The sequence below is a fragment of the Polyodon spathula genome, chromosome 21 (assembly GCF_017654505.1).
Source record: "Polyodon spathula isolate WHYD16114869_AA chromosome 21, ASM1765450v1, whole genome shotgun sequence".
In the NCBI taxonomy this organism is placed as follows: Eukaryota; Metazoa; Chordata; class Actinopteri; order Acipenseriformes; family Polyodontidae; genus Polyodon; species Polyodon spathula.
The window spans coordinates 10,272,590-10,290,101 of NC_054554.1; the positions used below are offsets into that span (position 1 = coordinate 10,272,590).

General features: G+C 35.8%; 1 protein-coding gene across 4 annotated transcripts; it reads left to right on the plus strand.

Moving 5' to 3' along the window:
• The first annotated feature begins 760 nt into the window (after positions 1-760).
• On the plus strand, positions 761-12,554 carry LOC121296404 (TERF1-interacting nuclear factor 2). 4 transcript variants are annotated; one of them, XM_041221925.1, is made up of 8 exons: positions 761-1,039; positions 1,419-1,621; positions 4,390-4,488; positions 6,761-6,862; positions 7,638-7,748; positions 8,345-8,489; positions 9,357-9,431; positions 11,382-11,484. In XM_041221925.1, exons 1-8 carry the CDS (start codon positions 916-918, stop codon positions 11,396-11,398), a joined length of 876 nt encoding a protein of 291 aa, XP_041077859.1. In that variant the 5' UTR covers positions 761-915; the 3' UTR covers positions 11,399-11,484. The 4 variants fall into 4 exon arrangements, with proteins under 4 accessions (XP_041077859.1, XP_041077858.1, XP_041077855.1 ...); XM_041221924.1 differs by having other exon boundaries at positions 767-1,039; positions 9,357-10,602; positions 11,382-12,554; XM_041221921.1 differs by having other exon boundaries at positions 767-1,039; positions 9,357-10,979; positions 11,382-11,468.
• The last annotated feature ends 4,958 nt before the right edge of the window (positions 12,555-17,512 follow it).

The following is a 17,512-nucleotide window of genomic DNA, read 5'->3' on the forward strand; positions in this document are numbered from 1 at the left end:
GAAATATCATCATTTTTTATTACTACAAGTAAATGATCTTATATTTTTATGTATACAATTATATTACAATATAATTTACTGTACATACTCGCATTTTATATATGCCAGTTTTGCATTCCTGTAACTACAGTTACGAATACGTTGTTCATATTTACTGAAAATGTTAATAAAAAATTATATTCAACTAGGAAATACGCTCAGTTTGAGAATCCTTATTTACAGCAAGGCATTTAGTATTTATAAAACATAAAAATAAAACGTACCAAGTAGTACTACAGATGGTAATATGACTGTTTTAAATAGTATGCAATTTTATTTTAGGAAATAAAGTTACATTTGGAATGTGTACAAGATCATAAGGTCGCCTTGTTTGATTCACCGCCGCAAATTTTTCGGTGACCAGGTGCGGTACATTCACCGCTGACTGGATTAAAATAACAGTTTGAAGACATTAAATATGGCAACCACCAACGACTCAGGGGGCTTATTTATTAGTTTAACAAGTTCGTTGAGCTCCACCTGTTGACTTAACCACCGTTCAGTAGCAAGCACAGAGCCTCGCCGGTGGGGCAACCGTGAATAAAACAACGCGTCTTAAATTCGGAACAACAAAGTTTAAAACAGCTTTGACGCGTGGGAAGAGTGTATATCTGCAGCCTGAATCCTCTAGCCTTGCCGCCCCAGTCGTGAGGTCATGCGTGCGCAGCTTTTAAAGGATGTCATCATTATACGATTGGAGGATCCAGGCTGCAGAGATACTCCTCCCACACGTGATCGGAGTGCCTCCCAGAAGGAAATGATACTTGCCTGAACATGTTTTGGCGTCTCACGCTGGGGGTCTTGCAAAGAAGAGTAATGTATAAGTGTTAAAGAGTGTGACTATTATTAATATAACGACAATTGCAGCGTCAGTATATGCTGTACAGAATGGCAACCGTTAACATTGCAGACCTCAGAAGATGCGTGCAGGATGTCCCTTCGTTAAGAAGCTGGATCCTGGATTACTTGTACAGACACAGGCTGTTGGATATTGTGAAAGGTAGACCAGTTAAAAATGAACTATGGTATCACGTGATGAAGAGTTGGCAGGTTTATATGCTTTCGTAACTATTGTTTACCAGAAAAAACAAAGTCGCATTGGCAAATAGTGAGCATGTGCCTTGTGTAATGCTGAAGAGGCTGTTTATGTGTTACTGTCTTCCTGTTTATGTGGTTGTTTATGATCTATGTGTGAACTATGGTTGTGTTTTTTTTTTTTTTTCTAAAACATACATAAATACAATAATAAAAAAGAACGTCAGGTATTGGATTTAAATACACTTTGGTTTGTTGTTTTGTTGTTTTTATTTAGTTTTTAGGGGTATTCACAGAATTCACAGTCCATGTTAATTACACGTTTTTATTTCTTTCTGGTGTAGGATTCACTAAGTTTGAAGACCTTTCGAAGACTGGCATTCTCCATCTTCGCATTCTAAGCACAGCCATGTGGTGTATTATGAAGAGCGAAGACATGGAGCATTTTCCAAGGATTCTGGAGTTTCTTGAGTGGAGTTATGAGGAGAACCCTGATCTGGTCTGTTTCAGGCATTATATCAAAATGTGTACAGCACTGAAGGCAAAGGTAAGTCTGTAAAACACACTGTAAGCATGTTGATTTGTTTTTAAGCAGTCTGACTGCCTCCCATATATGGCTGTTATGTGACCATTTTCAGATGGTAAACATCATCAGTAAGATACATCCAGTGAGCCTGAGATGCTTTTGCATGCCCAGCTAAAAAGGCTTGGGGAGAACCGGGATTAGAGCAAACTCTGCTTAATGTATTCAGTGGCAAACATGACTGTTCGTATTCATTCATTTATAGAAGACTATCAAAAAGGTAATGGGCAAAGGAAATCAGTCATAATATCTATAATAAGTAGTTCATCAGTACTGAAGAGTGCTTCTACCCTTTTTATAAATAGATAATCTGATGGGGTATCAGTGTCAAGTTTAAAATAAAATATTAATTTACATTTTGAAAGAATATTCAACCATGATTTTTCCGGCACAAGCAAATTTCTGTATCTGCAGTTTCAAAACCTGCACACAAACGGTATGATGATTACAATTTTGTATGTTCAGTGGCAGGGGATATGTTTATTTTTACGTTGACTCTAAGACATCTCTTAGAGCAGTATAGCTCATCTATTATATGGGGTATAGTAGAGAGGCAGGGGTATAGTAGAGATGTGCATTCATAGTCCATGTGTATGTATATTACACTTTACATTTTTCCATGGAAAATCTTTTATCCAACTGTAATGAAATTTAAGATTTGCATTATTTAGTTATTGAGAGTATTACATTCTGGGCATATATAGGTGTGTAAATCTGGCTGCCTGCATATCACATGTACATTTTACATGTATCTTAAGAACACAAGAAGTTAGTTCAGGGGCCACACTGAACCATTTACTAAACTAACTAAACCTGACATATAGACATGTCACTCTTTTTAATATAGACAAAGAGAAGGAGATGTGATACCTTTTATTGGACTAACTAAACAATTTAATCACAAGCTTTCAAGACCTCTCTTCTTCAGATGAAAGTAGGAAAGAGAGAGTGATGTTTACATTCCTCTTTCCTACTTTCACCTGAACAAGAGACCTTTGAGGTCTTGAAATCTTGTGATTAATTACTGTTTAGTTAGTCCAATAAAAGGTCTTGTATCTTCTCTATCATATCTGGACTAATATGGCTACTATTTCATCTATCAATGACTCTTTAATATAAATGTGAGAACCAGTGTCGCTGCAATTATATAGATACAATGTCAACTAATAAAAATAAATACACTTATGTTTCCTTTTATCATTTCTTAAAAAACACTTTTTAAGTTTCAATAAAGTAGCTTACTTTCCTTTTAATTGGGAAAATATGTATATATTATTTATTTGTTTTCTTTTTAACCCATTTAGCACTATCAAGGTTGCAGGATTTATTTTGTGACGTTATTAAGTAATTAAAGACCCCCACCACCATAAAAACAGGGTTAGGTTGCAGGTAAGAGTGAAATACAAGACTACCCTCATTATAAGAGCTGCTGCCAAAAAGTGAACTGATCTTTTTATTATAAAAACAAAACAAAAAAAACAAATAGAATAGGAACAGTATAATATATCATTTGAAGTTGCAGGTAAATCAGAAAACAAAAAGTAGCTATCTGCAACGTTAATACGTATCTTATTGTAATTGTAAATGTAAACTCATTTAAAACAGTTCAATAAGAAAACTAATTGGGGTGCAACTTACATAATATCCTATTTTAAAGGCCAGTGTTGTAAGTTGCTTATTAAGACACAACAAAACATGTTCGGATATGAACCAAACACCTCTGCAAGCAAAGCATTTACATTATTTTACTAATCTGGTCCAGTGGAGTAGTGTAACACTGTACAATACAATCATCACAAAAGTATATAAAACAACAATAATACCAAATATATAATGATAATAGTGAACATGTCCGCTCACACAAGTGCTGCCAAACGCTGATATAAGCTTTATAGTGTTCTTTCTCAATTTGATGTACTTGTCAGAATCCAGGCATTTGTCGAATGTAAGCAGGCTAGATTTGCGTGCCTTGAAGACTCGGGAACACTACATTTCAAAAACTTCCAAGTTGAAAGTCAGAAGGTACCTTTTCCACTTCAACAACAACTCACTTTCAGTAACCCTAGCGATTTTTCTCTTTGCATGGGCCACTAAACCATTCTGTGGACCCAGCAGTGAGCATGCACAGAAAAGTGAAGAACTTGTCAGTGAACTTGCACGTGACCCATTTGTTTTATTTATTGTGTTGTTAGACCATAACACAGGTAAATACTACATAATATAATATACTACAGCATCTTTCAAGAGAGCCCAGCTAGCCTTTTCTATGTGACTACCAGAGAGATAGTAAGGCCCCTGTTCTTTTGAGTTAAACTTCTTTATAAATGCATTGCACCTTCAGAATTGTAACAAGAAGATGGGAAAGGGAGTAGAACTTGCTGGGTAACTAGAGCAACACTGATAAAGTGACGCCTTAAAATTCCCAGGGGCTGGCGCCTAGACTTCAGTTTGTTGTTGTGATAATGAGATAAATATATGGAAGTTGTAAATGACTTCAAGGTCAGGAAAAGGTTTTTCTTTATTTCACTGGGGTTGTCTAGTTCTCAATTCTCCCAGCAAATCTTTGTATTTTTTACATCATTTTTATATTATGACTACCTTTCAGATTACAATGTGTTCTGTATACTGTACATTCTGGTGCTAAACAAGCTCCAGATGTTGAATATTGTAGATATGGGAATTTGCAAATCACTTATTTCTATTTCACAATATATTTTATTTCCTTCTCCAAGATTATAGTAAATATGCTTGTGAAACAGCATAATCTACTGAACATCCTTAAATCTCTCAACGAATTCTTTCCAGAGAACGGCATCCAGTATGCTCAAGCTGTGAGTAAAAGCACCCTTATATTACATATGAAGTATATTACACATTTTGTGCTGAAATACAGTATCTAGCGTTGAATAACATTTCACATTCAGTACTACAGAGTAGCTTTTTACCAGATCTTATTTTGGAATCAATCCTTCCATTCATTCAAATCCAGCTACTGAATGAGTGCAGTGGCACTCTTCCAAAATCTGCTGTGTTGCTAAGCAGACGCAGAGCTTGATTTAAAGGGGAAAAATCAATGATTCAGCTGTTTGATTTTGGTTTAAACGTTCTTTTCCATGTGTTTTACTTGTTAGAGCTACAGTTCCGTGAAAAAGTATTTTCCCCATGTCTGACTTTCTAAATTTTTGCACATTTTTCACATTGAATTTGGTCAGATCTTTTTGTGGGTTGTAGTAGTATATAGAGAGAGTCTGAGAGAAAAAAAATGACACCAAAGTTTGGTGCTCCTTTCATTTGTCTGGTGTGCAAGGTAATCAAACATGCAATCTTGAGGTGTGAAAAAGTTATTGCCCCCCCCTAGTTAACTCAACCCAATTAAAGGGATAATTAGGGTCAGCTGTTAGCAAATATTTTGGTTAACAATCAGGCCTGATTTGGGGCAGCCCTGGCCAATATAAATCTGACTAACTTTGGCCCTTACCATCAGAGTGAAGTTGTCAGCACACAGGTTCTAGAGGCACATCGTGCCACAATCAAACGAAATTCCTGAAGACCTCCGGAAAAAAGTTGTTGATGCCCATCAGTCTGGAAAGGGTTACAAAGCCATTTCTAAGGCTCTGGGGCTCCACCAAACCACAGTCAGAGCCATATTGTCCAAATGGAGAAAGTTTAGGACATTAGTGAATCTTCCCAGGAGTGGCCGTCCTGCTAAAATCTCACCAAGAGCAAGGCGTAAAATTGTTCAGGAAGTCACAAAGAACCCTAGAACAACATCCAGGGATCTGCAGACCTCTCTAGCCTCGGCTAAGGTCAGTGTTCATTACTCCACCATCAGAAAGACACTGGACAAAAATGGGATTCATGGTAGAGTAGCAAGGCGGAAACCACTGCTCACTAAGAAGAACATGAATGCTCGAGTCAAAAGTGGAACTTTTTGGCCAACATGGGCCCTGTTATGTCTGGTGAAAACCAAACACTGCATTCCACAGTAAGAACCTCACACCAACAGTCAAGCATGGTGGTGGTAGTGTCATGATTTTGGGATGCTTTTCTGCATCAGGACCTGGATGACTTGCCATCATTGAAGGAACCATGAATTCTGCTCTGTATTAGAGAATTCTGCAGGAGAATGTCAGGCCATCTGTCCGTGAGCTGAAGCTGAAGCGCAGCTGGGACCTGAAACAAGCAGTTTATGCTCAAAAACCCACAAATGTAGTGACATGAAGCAGTTCTGCATGAAGGAGTGGGCCAAAATTCCTCCACGGCGCTGTGAGAGACTGACCAATAACTACAGGAAGTGTTTGGTTGCAGTTATTGCTGCTAAAGGTGGCGTAACCAGTTATTAAGTCTAAGGGGGGGGGCGATTACTTTTTCACACTTTCTAATTTCCTTTAATAAATGAATGAAATAAGTATCAACATTTTGTGTTATTTGTTCATTCAGGGTCCCTTTTATCTAATATTAGATTTTGGTTGAAGATCTGATAACATTGTGTCAAAAATGCAGAAAATCAGACAGGGGGCAAGTACTTGTTCACGGTACTGTAAGTGCTTCATGAATGTACATGGAGATTTGTGTTTATTCACTCATGAAAACAGCCTGCCACCCTTTTCAGTGACTGTTGGGACATTTGTCCTTGCTCGTCCAAGTGTCCTTTTGTTTACATGATGCAGTCAGCCTTGGAAATATTTTTTTTCAATCACAAAAATCCCTGATATATACTTTTTAAAATTTTTATTAAACATGTACTTTGTGCAAAAACAGCCAAGTTTAAAAAAACAAAAATAAGGAATTCATTATATGATGTGATATCTGCAAGCTGCTACATGGAAAAAACACAATTTACAATTCCAGTTGTTGCCGTGAATGTCCTATGTGTAAAATGCTCTGGATTTAATTCAGAGAAGTTTATTATTTATTTAAGTTCAGATTTTTGATTTAAACAGATAGGATAGGAGTTTTACCTTTTCAGTTCACATCCTGTGTGGTGGCTGGAAAATGCACAATGTTTCACGAGTGTTGGTAACACATTGACATCCTACTTTTTTAAGAAATGCAAAGGATTACATTTTGTTCCTCTCTGTTGTTGATATTTTTGTTTTTCAGACAAGAAGAGATATTAAAAAATTAAGCCTCTGCTTTCAACAATTTCGTAAGCTGGTTCTAAGAATGATTCGAGATGAAAGTTTTCGCAAGCAGTACATTGAGGTAAGAGCAACTGCTCTGGAAATTACCAAGAACAGATATGACCTCCATTGAAGGCAGGAAGGTGGGTGTATGTACAATTATCTATAGAAGACCTTCCTTGGCACAAGTTATTGAATATTATTATCTGGGTATGTGAACACTTTTTGTCTGTACTACTGTATATGTCACACATTTTACATACTGTATAGGTAGAAAATATGGATTAAAACTTGGACTAGACGCACTTTAGCTGAATGTTAGGGAACTGTTTTCCGATATTGTAGGTAAGCACAACACAGAAAATATAACTCTCGTAGTCAACAGACTGCTAATATCCATGTGCTGCCCTGTGGTGATTTGAAACCCAAACCACTCGTAGTTACAGGGACTGTGAAAACTACACTTTTATTGTTATTGCTTTTAAAAAACAATACACACTTCTATAAATCACAGCAGGTTTGCAATATCTCCTGAGTTGCATGAGTGTATTTGAAACTTTTAAGGGCTGATAAAAACAAATCAATTCCAGTTTCAAATTCACTCAAATGTTGTTGTTATATATATAGTTTTTAAAACTATATAATTTAGTTCTAAATAAAGTATAATTTTATTTAGAAAATAAAACATGTACCAAAGCATTGTGAATTGTAAAGCATTTTTACAGTGCTGTTATTAGTTACTGATGGGTTCATAGCTAATTTCCTACATGATTTATATATATATAAATGCCTAGGGAACGTTACCATATATATATATATATATGTATATATATATATATATATATCTCTTTCTTTAGGTTGATCTAGAAAATGAATACGGTGAGCGGTTTACAAATGCTTTACAGAAGTTATTTTGGGAATATCTTGAAAGACTTGAAAGCACATTCCATCCACCGAAGATAGAGCAGGTAATGAATACAATACAGTAAATCCAAGGAGTGGGGAATCTGTCTCAGTTTGGGGCATTATTTCAAAATGGTAAGCATGTAGCATTATGTGTGTTAAAAAAAAAAAAAAAAAAAAAAACAGAATATTGATGAATATCAGAAAAAAGTCTTATCATTAACTGTAATTCCAAGCAGTGCAGATGTGAGCAAAAATAAAATGAGCTCATGTTTCAATTTATTTTCAAGACTTTTATTTTTAATTTATGAACTATCTTGTCCCATGTAGCAAAGATATGAGTGTTGTTTAGTGCATTAAACTCAATATGATCTGTGCATGAGTACACATATCAGAAACCTAGTCAACCAGATATTATAGTGGAGGAATAAGTTTGCTCCAAGTGTTTCGTAATTTGTTGATACCGTTTCCTCATTTGTAGATACTATTATTAAACGCTTGCCACTTTTTAGTGATTTAATCTTTTAAAACCTAGTGTGAAAACAGTGTGTAGCAAACTAAAATGATGACAAGTAATGTCCTAAATATACGTTTACTAACCTCGCAATCTAATTGTATTATTCTGCTTGTATTTGTTGAATCTATTTGTTTTATCTTGTAGCTCTTGTCTGGTGAAATAAACAGTGATTGTACCGAAGAGGAGTGTATATTGGCAGAATTACTTCAAAAGCAGACCCTCAGTGTTCCAGACACGTTACAACGGCTTTTGCAGTGTATCATGGAGCAAGACTGTTCACAGGAATTGGGTGCATAAATATTTAGTTCCTTCAATATAGGTTATTTTTACAACCTTAAATGCCTTTCTTTCTATTATGTATTACTAAGGCTCTATTTTTCAGTTATCACAGATTTTATGATTTCTGTAAAATGTCACCATATAATTTGTAGTTCCCACTGAAAATTCCCATTTCTGAAAGAATAGTCTCAAATTGAATTCACAACCATTGCAGGGGATGTATGTTACTAACATGCTTTAATTCTTAAAAACACCAATATCTAGTTAGATTTGAGATAATTATGCAAACATTTGCTGAGAAAAGCCTAGATTTAATCTGTTTATCATTTACATGGTGTGGGTCACTAAAAAATATTTTTTGATTTTGACTTCAATAATATAAATAGAATGAAACACATCAACTACAGGTTAGTAATTATACTATAATCTACCAATCAGCTATAAAGTATGCTTTTGACAAATATAGGATGGTGCATTTACAAAATAAAATGATGACTGTATCCTGTGTTAACCACTTTAATGTATTCCTAATGTATTTCTCTTTTCCCCACATATATTGGTCCATACTGTAATTTTTAACCTAACTTCCAAGATACAAGGCCAAAAATACAACCGGAGAAAAACTTCCCTTTATTGAGAGACCATCGATCATGACTTACCCATACTTTTAAAATATAATAAAAAATGGTTATTGTTTTATTTTCTTTATAGTGAGTTATCATTTATTTAATTATACATTATTCCTAAATTTTAATTATTCAATTCTTAGTATCAGTTCAGTTAATAACATTTGGTTGATGCTAATCGTGCTCTGTGAAACTATACATAAAAAGTTAAAATTCAAAGATACTAACTGTGGCATTGATTTTTTTGACAGTTCCAGCCAGCAGCCATGACGATAGTGAACCAAACCTGATAGCATCCAGTTTGGAAGCGTCTTTATATCAAGAAGGTAACTGCTTGGAGAGGGAAGGAGGACATGAGAAAGATAGTAGAGAACAGCTGAACGTAGGTGAAGACAACAATGGACTGGTGGAAACCAATGATACAAATGGAACCATTTTAGGAACCATTTCTGATCTACAAATGAAACAGAGGGGCAAAAAACAGAGAGAAAATAATGTTTGTGTAGATATCATAGAGTTACCAAATAACTCGAAGAGTTCACTGGTAAATGGAATTATGCCACATGGAACTGAAACAGTCCAAGTAGGGACATCTCCAGTTTATGGAAAAGAAATTGAACAACTCAGTGAAAATGTTGAGGCTGGCGATACATTGCATGAAACCACCACATCAGTGCTTGAAGATGTGTCTTATAATGACAGCGATGACCAGGATGAAGAGAGCATGGATGTGATATGTCTTGCAGATTTTGACGTAACATCGCTTGAGGATTGCTCGCAGGGAAGAACTAATACAGATGCTTCCTTAGCTAATAATTCTTGTAAGCCAGAAGGTCCTAGAGTGGAGTCAGAAGCTTACTCTACCGCACCAGTGTTTTCTGCTTTGAGAATGGATTCTACCTCCTTTGAAGAATCTGAAGAAAACATGTCTCCACCTGACCCTTTCCAGTCCCAGAAACAAAGCCAGTTAGAGAAAGCCAGGAACCCAGTGCCTGTATATCATTACAATAGAAATGTCTTGAGTGAACCAAATGAGTGTCAGTTAGATACAGACAATATACCGAACCAGCCAGGTGAAAGATGTGGACACCGCAACAGGGCCTGGACTGTATCGGTTGGAGCTGTTGAGCAGCTACAAGTCAAAATGCACCAAGGTGGTGATGCTGAAAAATGTATGACTGACTACATGTTGTGTTCAGAAGAAAGCCCAGAAAACTTGTGCAGCCGTGGCAGACGGACGGATGTACAAAGCGTAGACTCCCTTCCAAATCAGACCTCTGCCAAGATGGTTTCACCAGTAATTTCGGGTTTAAACAGGAAATGTCAACCTAATAGAGAAAAACAAAAGGAGAGCATGGTTTCCACTCCAACCCTAAATTCTGTTCATTGCACAGACGGTATTGTGTCCAAACAAGACAAAGGTGTTAAGTTATCAATGGAATGCCAAAAGCTTCTTTCACAGTCTGCCAACCTCCAGCCTGTTGTCCTGCTCACCAGGTTGGTTTTAGATGAAGATCTGAATCGGTCTCTTGCTAGAGAGCCGTTTGATGCTTATTCTTGTACCACGGGTGCTGGATGTTTGTCTTGGGCTGGTTCCTCCACCTTGGGTCCTGACACTGTAAGGAACCCGACCAAAGCACAAAGCAATGAAGATAGCAATGATCAGGAATCGGCAGAAAATTCTTTTGTGAGCACGTATACTTCTACAAGTGAATCCTGTCAGACAGACCTCAGTGATTTTGAATACATTCCGTATTGTTCCCCCTCAGTCAGTGGCACAGTGCAACTGCACCGTGATGAATGTGGTAGATTTATTTCATTAAACAAGGACCATAATAATTGGCTCCTGTCCCAAAGAAACAAAAGCTGAAGAGGTAAGAATACACCGAACCTTCATAAAGCAAGAGATTAGTATAATGGTTTATTTCATAAGTTGCCAAACAAAGTTAGACGGAACATATGAGTAGCTAATGTATGTTGTACTTGGTTTATTATTATTATTATTATTATTATTATTATTATTATTATTATTATTATTAATTTCAATGTTACCCTTCACTTTGACCTAAAAAGCTGGCATGGTCATTTGACATTATGGTTTCCAGATTCTCAGAGTAATTCACCGAAATGTTATTGCTTTAAACTGGTAGAGGTGAATGACACTCAATATTGTTTTTCCCCTGAAAGGAACACTATCCAACACAGCTTTTCTTTCACCCTCCTCTATTTTACTTTTGAAACTGTAACTTACAAGGTATCTTTTTGTTTTCACCCAGGTTACACAATGTTTTGAAGTTGAACATTGGGGATGCCACCTTTCCTTTCTCCTATCAGGCACTTTTAAGAGACGTTTCATTTTGCACATTCAGAAGAACAAATATTTAAATAATCAGTTGTAAATGTTTGAAAGTTTCCAAATAACTGTGAAGCATGTAAGCAGTAGAAATGAACAGCTACAGTTAATGTGAAACACAAATACGATGTAGCTTCTTAACAACCCATTACAGTCTGTATGTTCAGAACCAAAACAAGAGATTTGGGAAATAATAACCAACACAGGGCTTTTTATCAGTAAAGCATGTTAGTGTTACAGTTTCTGTTTAAGTTATTTATATAATAATATCGATGGTCTGATTAAGAATATACTTTACATAATTATAATTTAAATGTTTGTCTTATTTTAGGCCTCAATAGCATGGATAGCTTTATTTTAACCTTTTTTTCTGTTGTGTTTTTTTGGGGGAATATCTTGAAAGCGTATTCCCTCCACCGAAGATAGAGCAGGTATTGAATACAAGACATAAAATCCACAGGGTGGGGAATCTTGCTCATTTGGGGGCATTATTTCAAAATGATAGACATAATGCTACATGTCTATAAAAAAAACAGTAATTTTGATGACTATCAGAAAAAAAATCTTAACTGTAATTGCAAACAGGGCAAAAATAAATAAAATGAATTAATGTTTCAATTTGTTTTCGACTTTTTAAACTTTTTAATCTTTTTCCCAAGTAACAAAGATACGACTGTTGTTCAGCCTTTGGTGACTTTCACATGATATGAATTGCTCTTGTAATGCTGAAATGTGCATATCTCGATTACCCATAATTCTGTAGTTACTGATTTCTGCCACTTAACTCAAAAGCGACTTGTATTTAAATTATATATGTTTTTTTTTTTTTATACGTGTTTTTCTTTAAAATATTGAACATATACTGGAGGAATGTCACCAAAAGGGTTTTTTGGGCAAGCTGCTTACCTGGGGGATTGTATGTTCAATATTTTTTGTTTGTTTAATTGAAAATGTAATATGTTTCCCTATATGCTTCCTACATCTAGAGATTACCTGTATTGAGATATACAGCACAAATCAGTGTTGTTGGAAAACATGGATCGAGAATTGATTAGCAGTTTGCTACGCATGTGGACTGGCAGAGCTATACTGGTGTTCTTTTCTGAAAAGAGCCTAATATTGCAGATAGCAGACTGTTTGGTTCAGATTGCATGTACGGCTAACAATTGATAGAGCCCTTGCGTCTACAAGCTTCTTGCCCAGCATTGACTGCAAGCTAACAAGATAACAATGCTGTGGACAAGAAGGGGCCAGGCTCTAAGACTTTTGGAATGTAAAGCATAAAGGGGCTAAAAGGCTCCCAGGGACTGCCGTTGGGCCCAAAGGTTCTCGGGGAGAATAAGAGATAATGCCACTGGAATCAAAGGGTCTCAAGAAAATGACAAAAACCAGATGTATGGACCTTTTGGGCACCAGGGTAAAGGAGGTGGACCAACTATACCGAAGGGTATTTAATGTCATGCAAAAATTGTAAGGACGAGTATTCTGTTTGTCCTGTACCTGGGACCAGACTTCCTGCATATTTCAATAAACCTAACAACTGATTGAAGAAAATGACTCTGTGCATTTTCTTGAATCGACTTAACATCCTTTTTTTTTTAAGTTACATCATTGGCGAGCCAACTGCGGACTGTTTCCTGATACTTTTTTTTTTTTTTCCAAATACCCGGGGGGTTGATACTTGACTACGGAGAAACCTGTTTGCCCAGCCTGTATCCCCTGCAGGACCAGGACGAATCAGACAGAAGGAGACTGTTTCTACTCTCAGCTCAGACTGTGTGGAGAATCTTTCAATCAGGACTTCAGCTCGAACATATAATCACATACATTGGTGAGAAGTTACTGGTTTATTGTTTTATATGCAGTTTTTAGAATGTAGTGAGAATCAAGGGTAAAGTATGAAAGATGACTTTTGACTTCTTGATAATTCATGTACATTGGGGACACAATTAGTTAAGACTGCTTAACTAAAGGCGTATTGACTATTAGGACTTTATGTATGAAAGAGGACCTCTGGATTCCTAAAAAAAGTCATGAGTAAATCGTGTAGTGTTATGACATGCCAGTAGAGTCTATTGGACTAATTACACAGACTTGTATTGCTCAACAGGTACGGGCATACTCAGATTTATGTTTGTTTTTGAGAGGATTTGACACTGGTTTTGTTTTTGTTTTTGCTGTTTGGTTTATAAGTCACGATAAGGGGGCAATAGGATAAGCCTCTTATTTAACTGTCCACATTAGGTTGTACAAATAAGGAACAATCAGACAGTAAGTTCCAGTTAAGCCCAAATAGCACATACAAAAGTGTAAATTAAATGTTCAATAAACCAAAACAAAGTTTTGTGCTTCTTTAAGCATAGCTTTAAACACGGAACGTTGGTAAAAACAAGACAAAACTAAAAAGTGTTGTTTTCTTGTTAGTTTTGTGTTTTGCTGGGAGTGATCAACTCCAAATATGTTAAAAGATAATATTGATGGTCATCGAATGCATGACTGGAGAATATGGAACATAGACTATGTTTTAAAACATGGCAAAAAGGGAAGCTATGTACAGAAGAGTAATGTACATGTTCATGTAACAGGTCAGGAGTGTGTGTCTTGTAAGAAGAAAAAGACAAAGGCAATTCAAGACTGGTAGCCCACAAAAAACAAAACAAAAAAAAACTAATGGTAAAGATTCTATATCAACTTTGAGGAATACATGTTGTAAAAATAAAATTAAAAGGTCACATTAAAATGTAATTAAGAAGTTGTTTATTAATGATTGAGTAATTCTGATTTTGCTTAAGCGTGGAGATAAAGTAACATCTTGGAAAAACTACGTACTAAGAACCAGCATGAATACTTATTGTCTTGCCTTGATCATAAGGGGTTTGATAAGGGAAAGAGACCCAGGTTAATTGATGAATTGTCTGAATGGTGTTTGACTGCAAATGAATGGTCAACCTTTGGACTGAAACAGTAACACAAATATACAAAGGAACAATGAAAAAGTTTGTGTTGGATTATATTGATATACATAAAGAGCTTTTTGTTTTTCTAAGGGTTAACTAGAAAAGAGTGCAGGGAGAGATAATGTAGAGATTGCTGCTACATTGACTGCTTGAAAAAACTTTTAGGAAGAAAAATGTTTTTGGAGATCAATAAATCTGAAACTAATTGGGTAAATCAACCTTGAAATATTTTATTAAAAATATTTTCATGAAGCAAGTTAAGTGTTTGTTTGTTTGTGAATTTTATGAATCACCTTTTAATACATATTTGAAACCACAGATCACATGCGTGATATAGGTTGTATTGATTTAGTTAAAAAGGACAACGGAAAGCAGGCAAAATGGATGCTGCATGCATTTTTTATTACATTAATAAGAGTGTCTATGCATAAATGTAATTCTGTTTAAAACAATTTGAGGGTAATTTAAAGGTGTTATCAAAGATTCAGAATATATATGTGGGTGTCAGATCCCTAGGCACAATAGGATATGTTATGTTCATCACAATTAATATTTTACAGAGCTTTTGTGAGTCTACTTTTTCAGTCGTTCAAAAACCTAATACCAGCATACACATGAGGTGGTGATAACTAGATTAATGTGATAACTGAACCACAAAGATCGCGAATGAAATAGGAATGTTGGTGCAAGGGATTTTACAGTGCAGTATAGGACTGTAGGCTTGGAGGATTGTGGTACTGGTAGGATCGACAGTCTGTTGGTTAATGCTCGTTTTCCTGTGAATATAGGGTGTGGATAACCTTTTGCAGAAGTTCAACGCAAGACGCTGAGCTAGTGGCAGTGTTGTAGTGCGTAACAAAATAAAGTCAACTTTTCACTGTAATACAGAACACAGTCACAGAGGCAAAAGTAATATGCACTCACAGTATTAAAAATGCATTATCATGATTGGGCATGGGGAAACGCCCGTTTGAATTAATTAAATAAAGAACACAGTCACAGGCTTTGTTTATGTTATGACTTATTATTTTGATGATTCAATTCCACCGTGGTTCAAGTAAAATGTAAATTTAAACTTAAAAACTGTTTTTATTTAGATTAAATAGACGGAGCAGTACTGATTATGGAAAGTTTTTAGAAACTTATTTTTCAAGAATGAACAGATTTATTTGTAAATTCTTGAAAATGTATGGAGTGATATTAATCAAACTAACACGTTTTTGAAAAGGGTTTTATAATTAAATTTATAAAACAATAAAAACAGAGAAAGGAATCTGTTTGCTACAGGCAGATAAACTAACACAGAGAGACTAAATAACTTACCTAATAGGCTACTGTTTTATCAGCTGCAACAGCGTGGGTTATTAAATTGAAAATTGAATAAGCCAATACCAATAACTTTTTTTTTTTTATTAAATATACAAGATATCACTGAGGGATAATGTATACTAAATAGACCGGCAACTAAGTGTAAAATGTTTGATTGACATTAGGCAGTCTGTGTTAGCATACTATCACCCTACAGGGGTTTCTCTGTCAATTATAAGCACAAATCGAAGTAGCGCACAATTAGCACAGGACTAAGCCCCCACCTAAAGGGTTACAATTTCAAACTGGGGAACAACTGTTGCTTATGAAAAGAAAAAAAATGGGGGATGGCTAGGGTGGCAGTTGGGAAAGTTCCATATGAAGTTATGGACAAATTTGTACAAATCAATAAAAATTGTATGAAAAGTTTTTTTTTTTTTGTTGTTTTTTTTTTTCCGATTCTGGGTGATGTGATCAGAAATAGCTGTTTTGTGATAAGACAAAAATAAAAAGACTTGCACTTAAATACCAGTAGAGATCTGGTAAATAAATAAGTTTACAAAGGCTTAAACAGATCACTGGATTTAAGAAGCGAGTATTATATTTCTCTGTTACAAACTTCTTTAATAGCCTATTCCCAGATGAAAAAGAAAATTCAAGGAGAGAATAACCCCATTGAAGGTTTAAATGAAATCAGATGTTATCAAAATAATTAATATGGCACTTGATTTTTCCTCTAGGTTCGGAAAAGAAATAATTCTGATGGAGATTCAAGTATTGGGACACAGGTGGAGACAACGGTGAAACAACTGATCATACAGCAGGGGCTGTGAATGGAATGGGACCATTGAAAACTGCTGTGCTACTGAAGAATATTGTCAGCTATACTGGACATTCATTTGGAAAAGAACGTGACATTTGAATGATTCACTGTAGTGTTGTATATGTCTAAAATGAATGAAGGGAAATTCATGTTAATATTATTTGTAATAATAAGTTAGCAATAGAAGTGTTGTGCAAAATGATTATATTTGTGGGGGTATTGTATAGAGAATATCACAGGATATAATTAAGGTTTTTTATAACTATGAGAAAAGAAACAGTTACCTACCAATGTGTTACATACAGTGGCTTGCGAAAGTATTGACCCCCCCTTGGCATTTTTCCTATTTTGTTGCCTTACAACCTGGAATTAAAATTGATTTTTTGGGGGGTTTGTATCATTTGATTTACACAACATGCCTACCACTTTGAAGATGCGAAATATTTTTTATTGTGAAACAAACAAGAAATAAGACAAAAAAACAGAAAACTTGAGCGTGCATAAGTATTCACCCCCCCCAAAGTCAATACTTTGTAGAGCCACCTTTTGCAGCAATTACAGCTGCAAGTCTCTTGGGGTATGTATAGATAAGCTTGGCACATCTAGCCACTGGGATTTTTGCCCATTCTTCAAGGCAAAATTGCTATAGCTCCTTCAAGTTGGATGGGTTCCGCTGGTGTACAGCAATCTTTAAGTCATACCACAGATTCTCAATTGGATTGAGGTCTGGGCTTTGACTAGGCCATTCCAAGACGTTTAAATATTTCCCCTTAAACCACTCGAGTGTTGCTTTAGCAGTATGCTTAGGGTCATTGTCCTGCTGGAAGGTAAACCTCCGTCCCAGTCTCAAGTCTCTGGAAGACTGAAACAGGTTTCCCTCAAGAATGTCCCTGTATTTAGCGCCATCCATCATTCCTTCAATTCTGACCAGTTTCCCAGTCCCTGCCGATGAAAAACATCCCCACA